Source organism: Fomitiporia mediterranea (assembly GCF_000271605.1).
Source record: "Fomitiporia mediterranea MF3/22 unplaced genomic scaffold FOMMEscaffold_9, whole genome shotgun sequence".
Lineage (NCBI taxonomy): Eukaryota > Fungi > Basidiomycota > Agaricomycetes > Hymenochaetales > Hymenochaetaceae > Fomitiporia > Fomitiporia mediterranea.
Window position 1 is genome coordinate 954,240 of NW_006760394.1, and position 12,660 is coordinate 966,899.

General features: G+C 48.1%; 5 protein-coding genes across 5 annotated transcripts; 1 reads left to right on the plus strand and 4 right to left on the minus strand.

Moving 5' to 3' along the window:
- Positions 1-535: 535 nt before the first annotated feature.
- FOMMEDRAFT_30490 (uncharacterized protein) lies at positions 536-2,041 on the minus strand (the record flags this gene model as incomplete). The annotated part of the gene is made up of 4 exons (XM_007269169.1): positions 536-700; positions 737-1,317; positions 1,622-1,634; positions 1,844-2,041. 4 exons carry the CDS (start codon positions 2,039-2,041, stop codon positions 536-538), a joined length of 957 nt encoding a protein of 318 aa, XP_007269231.1.
- Positions 2,042-6,019: 3,978 nt separating this feature from the next.
- On the minus strand, positions 6,020-7,111 carry FOMMEDRAFT_159153 (uncharacterized protein; the record flags this gene model as incomplete). The annotated part of the gene is made up of 1 exon (XM_007269170.1): positions 6,020-7,111. One exon carries the CDS (start codon positions 7,109-7,111, stop codon positions 6,020-6,022), a length of 1,092 nt encoding a protein of 363 aa, XP_007269232.1.
- A 792-nt stretch (positions 7,112-7,903) lies between these two features.
- Positions 7,904-8,619, minus strand: FOMMEDRAFT_136001 (40S ribosomal protein S26; the record flags this gene model as incomplete). The annotated part of the gene is made up of 4 exons (XM_007269171.1): positions 7,904-7,915; positions 7,977-8,164; positions 8,223-8,400; positions 8,617-8,619. The coding sequence occupies 4 exons, from the start codon at positions 8,617-8,619 to the stop codon at positions 7,904-7,906; spliced, it is 381 nt and encodes a 126-aa protein (XP_007269233.1).
- A 569-nt stretch (positions 8,620-9,188) lies between these two features.
- On the plus strand, positions 9,189-10,818 carry FOMMEDRAFT_127124 (uncharacterized protein). The gene is made up of 6 exons (XM_007269172.1): positions 9,189-9,507; positions 9,570-9,731; positions 9,793-9,924; positions 9,972-10,189; positions 10,256-10,361; positions 10,413-10,818. Exons 1-6 carry the CDS (start codon positions 9,463-9,465, stop codon positions 10,773-10,775), a joined length of 1,026 nt encoding a protein of 341 aa, XP_007269234.1. The 5' UTR covers positions 9,189-9,462; the 3' UTR covers positions 10,776-10,818.
- Positions 10,819-10,843: 25 nt separating this feature from the next.
- On the minus strand, positions 10,844-11,837 carry FOMMEDRAFT_148236 (uncharacterized protein; the record flags this gene model as incomplete). Its single annotated transcript, XM_007269173.1, has 5 exons — positions 10,844-10,981; positions 11,040-11,137; positions 11,205-11,267; positions 11,325-11,470; positions 11,531-11,837. 5 exons carry the CDS (start codon positions 11,835-11,837, stop codon positions 10,960-10,962), a joined length of 636 nt encoding a protein of 211 aa, XP_007269235.1. The 3' UTR covers positions 10,844-10,959.
- Between the last annotated feature and the right edge of the window lie 823 nt (positions 11,838-12,660).

Sequence of the window (12,660 nt, forward strand, 5' to 3'; positions counted from 1 at the left end):
TATCGGCACGTTTGAAAATGTAGGACGTCGAACTACCTCTCGCATGGCCACGCAAAGAACCGTCCCGCGTCCTTGACTTATGTGAATGAAAACAAGTGCATGCAATGATGAAGATTTCTGAAGCACGGAAAGTTCATGAATTGTCTGCAACTATAACTCGAACGAGAAGACTGGCGAATTGCAAACAGTTCACGGCAAGAACTTAGGCAAAAGTCGGTTCGTAAAATAATGACACCATCTCTCATCGCTTCATATGAGGGTATAGCGATGAGTTACTCTCAAGCGTAAGTTCTTTAAAATTTTTGAGGTCATGACTGAGAATCACGTTCGTTGCGCAGGACCGGTATAAAGCGCAGGCAATACCAGGGGGTGCCAGCATTCATCACCCTCCGACTCAGTCCACTCTTCCTTTGTCCTCAGACCTCTTTCCACTCGATCTTCCGTACAAGATGTTGTTCAAGCAGGTCGTTCTTTTGGCCGTGGTCGCCGTTGCTGGTGCTGTCCCGGTAAAGCACTTTTACTTTGGATTTGGGTGCTATTTGCTAAAGTTTTTCTCTTGATAGGCTCCTGTCTCGACTTCCAGCGTAGTAAATGCAGTTGCCTCGTCCGCTTCTATTGCGACAGCTGTTGCATCTTCCTCGACCAGCGTAGCTAACAACGCTGTCTCATCCGGATCTGCTGCTGCCAACGACGTTTCGTCCTCCGCCGTCGCTCAGACCAATGTCGCGAATTCTACTGTGCCGGTCACGAAGAGAGCTGACGCCAGCTCCACCATTGGTGCTGTCGAGTCCTCTACTGTCTCATCCGTCGTGGAAAATGTCGCGTCCACGACTTCATCGCTTCCACAGAACGCTGCATCCAGCGTCTCGTCCCCTGTACAGAATGTCGCGTCCAGCTCTGCCTCTTCTGTTGCACAGGCTGCTGCCTCTCCGATCTCTTCGTCCACTATTCCCGAGGCAGCTGTATTCACGTCCGAATTGTCAAAGCGCGCCGCCACTACCTCGATCGCTACCGCCGTCGCTTCCTCAATTGAGACAGCTGCTGCCTCGACTGCTTCTGCCGCAGAGAACGTTGCTTCCTCTTCCTCTTCCATAGTTGCTGCTGCTGCATCCTCGCCAGTCAGCGACGCTGTATCGAGCGTTACCAGCACCGTTACAAAGCGCGCCGTTGATCCCACTTCGTCTTCCATTGTACAGAACGCTGTATCGTCTGCCTCTGGTGCAAGCTCCGTGGCTAAGAACGCCGTGTCGACTGCTTCGTCGGCATCGTCAGTCGCCATGAATGCCGCCTCTGCCGTGTCGAGTTCGGCGTCCGTTGCTCAGGCGGCTGCTTCTAGCGCAATCTAAGCACATAGGTGACACATCGGGTGAGTATTTGATCAAGCTCGTTGAAGTCACTAGCTTAGCGCTTCCTTGACAAGATTATTCTGAGGACCTCACAAATTACCTTCGTCTGAATTGGACGTCGATCTCTGTCATATAGTCTGTCCTTACCGAAGCAAGAAGTGAAATATTAGATACCGTTTAATCGTGAAATATGCATTTTTATGCCTTTACTCTGAGAGTAAACTAATTTGTTGCTTGATTGAATATCCGAACCGAACATCAAGACCGCGACGCACAATCCAAGCATGCCTTGTTTCAGAGAATTTATAACGAGCAATCACATCAAAATGGAGCGAGACATCTGATTACAATCCCAGGATATTACAACGTTCCCTTAAAATCCAAAACTAGCCAACTCATTCAAAGCGTTATTGTTCAGTTGCAAACCTTCACGTAACATGATATTAGTACATGCGAAGTTGACTTCATGATAGCCAAAATAGCATTGCGAGACTCACTCCAGTGTTTCCAATGATCGATGGTGAGAATGACCCGGAGCAGCAATCCGAACAGAATTCGACGGCGGGCATAATTTCACCCGGCTCAGGTGGATCGATGACGCAGTTCAGACCTGACTCGAGACAGCCTGTCCCGTCGGGCGTTGCGGCGCCGAGGACAGCAGCGAAAAGTGTGGCGAGAACAATGAGGTATTTCATGATAAGTTGACTGATGATTTTTTTGATTAGCGAGGAAGTGAGATATTGTCTAGAGAGGAACGGGCTTACTTTGCAGATGTAAAGTACTGGAGACTGAAAGGTGCAATTTATACTCCTTGCTCGGAATTGCCACATTCGGTGTTCCGACCGATGAGATACATGAAACGGGCTTGGCGTAGACAGACCCGGAGCTCGCGCATATTTACTTTCTACTGAATAATCTGATCGGTGGTGAGCGAAAAATGTAAGTGGTGGGACGTAAAGAATTCAAGGCACATGTTTACTGCTGACAGAGGCGGGGAACATAGCAAATTGCAAATTCAATCGCACATAATACTGTGGGCGGATTTGTGAAACGCCTTAGCTTGTGGATAATGGAAGTCGAATGCTCGAAAGGGATGGAAAACCAGCGGAAGATGTTTGTCAAAGAGTTCTGGGCATCGCAGGTAGAGGCTTGGACCACTTTCCAATCGACGGGTTTGCGACGTTCGTGGGAGGTAGGAGGACAGGGCTGAGCACATCTCGATGCCAAGGAAAGGCTTTTACATCGGAATAAAGTGTAGTGTGACTGTATTGTAAATACTCCATCCCTAGCCCACATACTGTAAATAATGAGCGATGTAAAGAGGAACATAAAGGGATGTAAGTTAAAGCGTACTCTTCCAACCGCGAGCTGCGGAGTTCGAATTACAAAATAATTGGTTGTTCTTAATGCTCGTATGGCTCTGATTTTGACCTTAGTCAGCTTCGGCGGCGGCGGCGGCGGCGGCGTCTGCTTCGCGTCTGTTTACAGCATAAATCAAACACAAACAATATACTCCATTCACTTAACAACAATACAAATTAACACTAGCACTGAGAGTCTGGCGGAGACACGTAGGAGGCAGCACAGGTGCGCCATATGTACATTCAAATAAAAATATATAGATGCTGATCCTTTCAATGTCATGTTACAATCCAACTCCGAACGATAGTTCAAGATCAGTCCCTGAGTGTATTTGAGCCCAATCGATATAAAAGATGCCAATGGAGGTGAGCACGTTTAATATTCGTGCCAACTATCGCGCCGACTACGTGGCCACCCAAGATTAAAAGGCGTTCACGCACGGACCTCAAGAAGATTAATACGGCCAATGATACCATTCATTACAGTTGAGAGGGCGAGCTAACTCCAAGTCCGGCTGGAAGTTGGACAGAAACCGGAACACCGAGAATAGAGCTGGAAATCCGGGGCCGGAGTACAAGACTTACCCGAAGGACACTCAACAAGCACTAATGGCCTGGTGGTTAAATCAAACATAACAGCATATACAATTTGATCAAATCAGTACAAACTAACACTAGCACTTAGGGATTGGCGGAGACACGTAGGAGACAGCACAAGCACCTTCCACACGCAGCGCCATACAGTCAGACAAACAGATACCAATCCTATCAATTCAATATCACAATCCAGCTGCGAACGATAATCCGAGAACGGCCCTACAAATAACATGAGATCAATCGATGCTATGATACTGATGAGGGTGGCGCACTTAATATTCATGTCGATTATTTGCGCCGACTATGTAGCCGCCCAAGATTAGAGGCGTTCACCTGCAGGCAAAAAGAATATTTATACCGTCAGTTCATGCACGTATTATCGGCGGAGATAGGACTAACAGAGAAGGAACTGGCAAGGAGGGGATGGGCAACGATGGGATTGGCAATGAATCCGTCGGGATTGGCAGTGACGGGATTGGCAAGGAATCCGTCGGGATTGGCAGCGACGGGATGGGCAGCGAGAGGGATGGGACTGACACCGAGCGAACCGGCAAAGAAGGGATGGGCAAGGAAGGAATAGGAAGAGAATCCGTCGGGATAGGCAATGATGGGATTGGCAAAGAATCCGTCGGAATGGGCAGCGACGGGATGGGCAAAGAACCTGTCGGTAGTGGCAGCGAGAGGGATGGGACCGAAAGCAGCGACGATGCTGCTACAGACGGGACTGGCAAAGCATCTGTTGGGATAGGTAGTGACAAGGATGGGATGTCCAGAGAAAGCGATGGTATAGGCAGCGATGGGATCGGCAAGGAATCTGTCGGTATAGGCAACGACGGGATGGGCAAAGAACCTGTCGGTAGTGGCAACGAGAGAGACGGGACCGACACAGAGCGAACTGGCAAAGAAGGGATGGGCAAGGAAGGAATAGGAAGAGAATCGGTTGGAATGGGCAGCGATGGGATCGGCAAGGAATCCGTCGGGATAGGCAGCGACGGGATAGGCAGCGACAGAGATGGAATGAGCTGAGGAGCGGCAGCCGCCAAGGATGCGACGGCAACCACCGAGATCAACTTAGAAAAAGTCTGCATTTCAGATAGTAGAGATTCCAAAGGCTTGTCAGGCAATCAGTTGCAGAGCGGAATGCTGCTGGTCTTGCAGCCGAATGTTGGTGGGTTTTATACCTTTTCTTCGCTCTATACATCATAGATATTCCACGAAGTCCGACAATATGTTTGACAGGAGAATCCCGCAGGAGAAACACATCACAGCCAATAGGAACTGTTTAACGATCGTCGTTTTCTCAAGCAGGATGCCTTTATTCTTCCGACTCACGGAGAATGGTTGTAATTGTCTTCTCGAAAGTTCTTATCCGACCTGGTTCGCTGAGGCGCCACAAACAAGAAGATCAAGAGGACGTCCCGCAATATGCTAGCATGTCACTCGTAATCCTCCAATAGGGTACGTTCTGACCTAGAGGACGAAAGATCAGGGACATAAATTCTTAAGTTAGCGAGTCATGAAGTGCAAAAAGTCGAGACACAATCCAACAACAGTCTGTCATGCTGCAAGTCAACCTGAATGAATCTCAATGTCAACAGAATAGCAGTCAGAACTTACCGATTGAAACCATATTAAGGTTCTCAATCGCATTGTATCACACGTAGCAGTGGTGCAATCCAAAATACACAATGCCGCCACGGAAAGGTCATTGTCCGAGATGGCGTGTAAGAAAATATCTCCCAGAAGGAAGCCTTGCGATCCCTTCGAAGGTAATGGAAGCAACCCCATGTCTGCGGAGCCATTACACGCAGCAAGCGCACCCGAAGCACGTGGAAATCTTGGACCACATCTTCTCTCTAACTGACACGAGCGAAAGGGGCACGAGTTCATGGGTAGGATTGACCGTCTGTGGTCAAGCGCGTAAGAGTGCTGTCATACGATTAGTAACGTAAGGGCGACGAGATCTACTTTTAGAGGTGACTGGCTCCTGAATCTGTCACGTAGGTTCAGATAATAGCCAGAAGAACTATCACTGACGTTGATGCTGGAGTTCATTAGGTTTGGAGAAGAGAGCTGATCGTCTTAGCCACAAGTAGCACTAAGCTTAGATGCCCTCGGCTAAGACAGATCTAGTTTCAGAGGGGAGAAACGATCAATGACAAAGAGATCAAAGGCAAGGCATGTCGCAATTTGCGTCCGGCTGGAATCGCGCGTCGAAGTACTGTGGAGGGAGTAGGAAGATACCTGAGAGCTGCAACAGAAGGCTAATACCGGATAGCCAAGAGCATAGTTGAGGGTACGAAACTGGATGCAAAGATAGCGAACTCATTCTAGCTGAGATGAAAGTTCCATCTTGACCGTTAACCGCTTCCTACGCGTCAATCAACTGGATTAGGTAATTTAAACTCCGCGAGCATGTTTTCTCAGCTCTAGCCTCTAGCATTGATGAATATTAAATGTAATATGATTATGATCTCCCTCGGCTTACTACCAGCATATAAACTAGCCTATTTTCTAGGAGTATTGTTAACTCAGACAGAGTCCCGAGTTTGTCCCGACAGACATTCAGGTGGTAAGGTGACGTCTGAAATTTGAATTACATTTGGTATACAGAGGCACGGGTATAATATTGGCATTGCACTCTGTCGCAGAAATACTTTACACTGTACAATGTATCAATAGGAGATTTCCTTCTCTGCTTTGGGTTAAAATCTGTCATCTCGCTGCATCGTTCTTGTCGTTCTTGTCGTTCTTGCCCTTCTGCCTTTTCGGCCTCTCCCCCTCGTCTGTCTGCCCCGTCAGTTTACGCGCCTTTTTCCCATCTCGCGAGGGACTGGAATGAGACACACTCGTGACTGGTGGAGGGATATATCCCGTCTCACCCTCTTCGACCTCCCTGAATTTACTACGTTTTGCCTCAGAGTCTTCCCGCATGTGTCGTGGAATGCTAGCCGGTATCGTAGGTGCCTTAATCGAGACATTTGAGTCTCTCCTTTCCTTAGCCACATTAGATACACTAGAAACCGAGCCATTCCTGCCGTGCTCTTTTTTCTCGCTTGGTCCATGACCATTATGCGTATCAAGCGTCGCTCGGCTATTGGTTCTACAATGAGTTCCATTCATCGGTTTTGGAGAGCTCGACCTTGGTATGCCTGAACCATAAAGGCTTGGTACTTCAGTATCGCTTGATTCGTTTCCCATCTGCTCTCTAAGCTCTGAAACTGCGTTTCGGCCTGCTGCAAGTTTCTCTTCGGCCGTCATGTGTTTGTCCTCTTCGTCGTTATCTTTTCTTTTCTTCTGTCGCCGCTTTGATCGCTCTGGTAGATTTAGCATTGCATAACTGCTATCCTCATCTTTTACTGAAGGGTCTGAACTGTACGCGCGCAGCACATCCTTAGTGCTTGACAGCTTTACAGCCTTCCGCTTGATAGTGGTCTTCCCCCCCGGAGCCCCCAGAGTTATATCGTCAGGCTCTGGAGTGTGTATGCTTGAAGATCTCTGAGGCGGAGTTGCAGCTCCCGATGCTCGCCTGTCGCTTCCAGTCAGTTCTCCTTGCTTTCGTTTCTCCTCTTCCTCCTTCTCTCGTTCTTTTCGTCTTTGAACCGCCGCCTCCATCCTCGCTTGACTTGGTAATTTATTACGACCCTTAACTTTCACTGTATTGGTATCCTGAACATTTGCAGAGTCCTTTCTGGCTGGAGCATTGGCGGTGCCCCTTCTGATGTTTCCAGAACTGTCTCTGCGCTCGCTGTGAACGCTATCCTTGCTCATACTGATGGACACAGATTGCTGGAAGGCTTGGCGCATTATGAGGAGACTTATATGTAAGGGACACTTGGATCACTTTGCAAGTTCTCTCCTCGACGTTGGCGGATTCATAGTACACGCAAAGTACTGCAAGGCCTGCCTCCAGTATTAGTCCAGAAGCAAAATGCGCATGAATGACCATTATCTGCATTCGACTCATGCATCGACGCTAGAGGGCCGAGATTAATTTGCAGCAGCATTGCTGCGCCACAAGGATGTGTGAGCTGGTATTTTTATTAAGGTACAGAGCAAAGTCTTCTGCTGAGTAGGGGAGTCAAATACACTATTCTAGAATCGAGATAAAACATCAGTGACTAGGGATGAGATGAGGTGCTGTATTGCAGGTTTATTCAGCATGCCTAGAATTACTAGCATGGAGCACAACCGAGGTTATTATGGTACTGGTGAGCTGAGAGCAAAGGGACGATTCGACCAGCAAAGCTTCGCCAAATCGAGCCCAATCACGTGGTCGAACATCCATCGTCAAACGTGCAAAGTACAAGATTTCGACTAGATGTTGCTTTGATTCTAGCACTGAAGTAGAAGGTACGATATTGTTGCACGCCACAGAGATTGAGGCAATTTCGTTTGGTCGAAGTGCTCCAGCAGAATTTCCCAAAAGAGCACAACCCCGTCAGCTACTGATACACCTCACAACATGAAAATAAACCAGAGCCTAACACAGCTTGAAAATTTGCAACTGTCACAAATGACTTTAGAGGTCGAGAAGCATCAAGAGAACTTTTCGTTGTGCGAACTGCGTGAGTGAAGTATACATCGATACATACATGCCTACGTCCTCGACTGCTAAATCTGAAGTGCTCGTCGATTCTCATCTGAATGGAAGTGCATGCAATCACTGAGCCTTCGCAGCAGCAGCATCGGCGGCAGCCGCAACGGCGGGGTTGACTTTCTTGCCATCCTTCCAGCGGACACGTGGTGGTGGAGCGCGATTACGTCGTCCCTCACGGGATCGGACACGGACGACGTGCGAATGAATCGCGCATGACACGCAGTAAGCAATTTTGATGTATAACTTCGGAATCACGTATTCTGTAAATTTAAGTAGAATTAGTAACTGAGTGTCTCTAGAAGCCATTGATGCACACACCATGATAAACGGATGCTTCTGAGATGTCACGAACGGCAGCAGACTCAACCATATTGCGTACGGTGAAGCGCTTAATAGCCTTGTCTTTGGGTACACAACGAGCACAGTTGGAGCATCGCACAAAACAAGTGTGGCCACGGCCTTTCTTGTTGCGGCCACCATTTCTTCTCTTTTTCGTCTGAAAAGCAAGAACGGGGCGTTAGCAATGCATTTGACTGACAGGAAGTGCTGCTATTGCGGCCGGGCAAAGCGTTGGACTGCTGTCCATCCAAAGTTGGGCATCGCCATCCAACGACTTTGGACACCCAGACCACCGCAAAAACGAATTTTCATGCATTCTCGAGCACGACTAGTGGATTCTCGACAGCACTAATATGCAAAATATAACACTCACCATGTTGAAATCGTTGACGTTGGTCGTTGAACGGCTTGTATCCGTTGTATCGCATACGACGGGAGCGTTCGGCGTATGCCGATACCTTTTCGGCTCAATCCGAATGCTAATTATATTTCGTATGTGACAATAAACCAGAGGTGCCTCGTAGGATATAAGCTGGCTTGACAATCGACTAAAATTCAAACTACGGTGTACTTTACACACTTAGCAGAAGCCAGGGATATGACTGAGGTTCTCCATGACCCATTGGCCAAAGGCGATATATAATTTTACAATACTCAGTTCACATTCTGTAGTTGACAAAGGTAAGGAAAAACTAAAACCACGACAAACAAGGGTCTTTAAAAATACTACATTCGGCTTTTGCTGTGTAGAACTGAGTGAAACATGAGTTGCATTTTAGGTTGTGACAGCCTGTCACACAGATTTGACGTCGATCGACTCGATCCGACGCGTGAGGCTACGCGTCGTGAACACGCGACTCATCTGCATTTTGCTTACTTATTACTACGAACATTTCCCTCGTTCGCGTACCTCGACCTCTCCAAACGACTTCCAGAGATGTCTTTCGAAGGAAGGCCGCATCGAGCGAAGCGGCCGACATCAAGAGTTCCTACTACACTGACTTCTAGTGAACCCGGGCCTTCGAACGTCGGCACTCGCACAGGACTGGCTGCTGGTAAGGGAAAGCGCAAGCGCAAAGCTGATACGGAGGAAGATTGTCAAGCGGAAGGCACGGAAGAAACTAAGGGACTAAACGGAGAAGTCGAGAAGCCAAAAGGGAAAGGACGGGCTGCAAACAAGTCGAAATCATCCACAGAAAGGCTTTATGACATCGACTTTATGCTTACAAACCCGAAAAGTCGACTGACGGGGATGGATATCTCTGTATGTCCATTTCTTGTCGTTCTGCTAAGACCGGCTCAGAAGCTCAGAATATAAGAATGTAGGACGTTATAAATTACGGTGCATGGCTTGCACTGTCTCCCGAATCCCGTGCCAGTCTGTGTAAACTTCTACCTAGGACGGCCTTTGGGGAACAATCACAAGAATTAGACGAATCACATCCTTCACGAAGAAGCTTACAGGAGAATATCTCTTCCACGCCATATGTATGTGATAGATGCGAAAATATCTAATGTGAACTGCTATGAACGTTAATATTGATGCTAGAAAATTGATGATTCAGTGCAAACTGACCAGCCTGCTGGCTCTCTTGATGAGTTAGCACCGGTCCAAGAACAACACCTTGACCCATCCTTTTTTAAGGATCCACATTTTGAATCCGCAGCGCGGACATTTCAAGTAAGTGTCCGCCTCCTATTAATCATTCTGGTAGTTGAATTTTGCAGGACCATTTGTTTTCAGGATGGTTCACACCAGCACATCGAGAACTTGTCGAGAGGCATCATTTAGGCGTTCGTGACGGATCTTTATACGCCCCATGGAAGGACGATCTCTGGGATCAAGACCATCCAGAAGATCATAACGAGGCCGACGAAGAGGGCTCTATGCAGGACCCGTCTGATTCAATCGGTACCAGGAACGAAAGGCGCAAGAGCAAAGAAAGGTGAGTGGCTTTCTTAACTAAGCATTAATAGGGTATGTTCTAAACGCAGGGATTGACAAATTCAAGCGAGTTGTCTCCTCTCGTTCGTAAAGGATTTTTGAAGCAAGGCGATGTCATCTCGTTCAGACATAAATTCCTTGGCTGCGGTTTGGCCATCGAGAAAGATGCTCTAGTCAGCCGTTTTCAATCCTCACTCCTTACTTTTCTAAACTACTTTCTTTAGATAAGTGCTATACATCCAAAGACAAGTGCCCTTACTCTAACAGCAAGTTCCGGGACTACGCGAGACCTTCCATCGGCCCTGCTCATTCCAAATCCAAACGGGCCAGCCGACTTAAGCTCATTGCGAGAGGTGCACGTCTCTACACCAACGCAGCTCGTCACAGCACTGCTGGATATCGACGGGCGAATTCCACGGGAACATCGTCCTAGGATAAATGCTTGGAAAATGATAACTAACTGGCAATGGTCTGTGGAGATGGAATCGCAGGGAATCTCACCTGAAGAGGCGATGCTTTTAGACAAAGGTGGTCGAGAATGCCTTGGGACATTGTTCTATCTTAGAGGACAAGCCCTTGATGATTGATCGGTGTAAATTCGGATCTCAGTCTCACACGTATGCCACTCTCAACAAAACCCAACGAAGATAAAGCCCGCATTTATTGACAAGAAACCCAAGAAGACAGGTATACTAAGAGAACCCAGAGAAAAAAGTTGCCTTTCTGAATTTGAAACACAACGGTATTTCTGACTTGCAATCTTGTTAGCCCTCAATTTGAGGGACGAATGGCCCTGGAATATCGGAATAAGTTTTGCGGGACGGGTTAGTCAAGTATTTTCTTGTACTTACTGGGACAGCCAGAGACCGTTGTTCGAATTGCAAGCTGCAGCAGTTCCACCATTTGCCTGTTCGAAACAGACCTGGTTGACAAGACCTCCAGTGTTTGCCTGTTATGATATTGAACAATGATAAACCGAAGGCAATTAACGCGAGAAAAATGAGACAGAGACTAACGAGCTCATCCCAGCAGTATTCCAACGGCGTGTTAGAGAATGAAGTGAATTCAAGTGCACATGTCTACGCATGAATCCCAGTTAGATCGATCTGTCGTACAGCCTGGAGAACAATACGAACGTTGAACGAAACCAACTCGAAGCTGTCAGGCTGAACAATGAAAGTCGGGCCGGCCGCTTGAGACACCACGCTCAATGAATTAACAAGGGTGTTGCAGTCCCCAGAGGCGGGCGCTTTCGCGGTTACGTTCTGGCATTCGCAGCTGACTTCATGCGCAGATCAATCAACGCTGTGCGCTATAGCGGGATAAATTCAAGCGAACTTACATGCTGTACCACACTGGCACTCCGGAGCCGGTGTTTTGCATTCAGCGGCATTACGTCTCTCGAGTGCGCTTGACGCAAAAGTCTTGCCGTTTCCAACAGGTACTCCTGCCTTCACGAGACTGCCATCAGGGCAATAGAAAGACTGCCGAACGATCTCAATGCCGTTCGCGTTAATCGTCGTGGATGCAACCTGTACCGCAGAAGGGCACTTTTCTTTGGCAGAGAACTTGGAGCGCTCCACGAGCCTGGCGCCAAAGGAGCCGAGTGACAGAGAAAGGACGAGAAGGGAGGCTGACAGGAGCTTCATGGTTTGAGAAGGCGTGAAGGAAGACGAAGACTAACTCTGAGAGTTTTAGTTCCATGCCTGGACTTGTTCTTGAATTTATAGAGCTACCCAATCCGTAAGGGTTGTGTGCCTTGGCAAGAAGCTCCGCTTGCCGCGGACGGACATGGACAGGTTCACATACGAAGAGCGTCTGAGTTCGTGTTGTTCCTATGAGTGGAACTTCGGGCGGGTGATGTTGGGAAGTAAAGACGTCGGCAGGAAGGAACAGGTAGCGCCTAACGTATCCGCTTGGACGAATCAGAGTTACAGATTGCGGCAGGTACGCTCAAACCAGTGTAAATGCGGCGTGAATGACTTTGTTTGCGGTGTTCGCGGTGATTGAGGCTGGTGGCACGTTGGTCCTTGTGGGAAATCGCAAAGGTCAAGAACCTACGCGAAGACATTCCATCTGCTCAACTGCAGATCAATAGGACGGTGAACTAGACAAGTCGGCATTGTAGCGAATCCGGGGAAGGCGGCACATCAGTGTCAATTATACGTCAGGCACGAGCGGTAGGGGAATGGAACGCCATCATGCACGAGGTGATCATCCATCACGACGAAACAATCGCCGAAGTGTAATGGCGTTCAACTGGGAAACAATTCAATAAGTACAAGGCGCTGATCAAGATGTCCGCGGCAAATTCGAGGCGCCAAACGAGAGTACACACTGGACTTCCATAGAGATCTTCGGCATATTGTATTTGAAAACTGCAGGGTCCTTCTCTAGTTCTTCAGACCTCTTCTTGACGTGCCGTGTGATCGACTGTATAAGTCTGGCGGTGTGCGAGGATTCTTCGGAAAT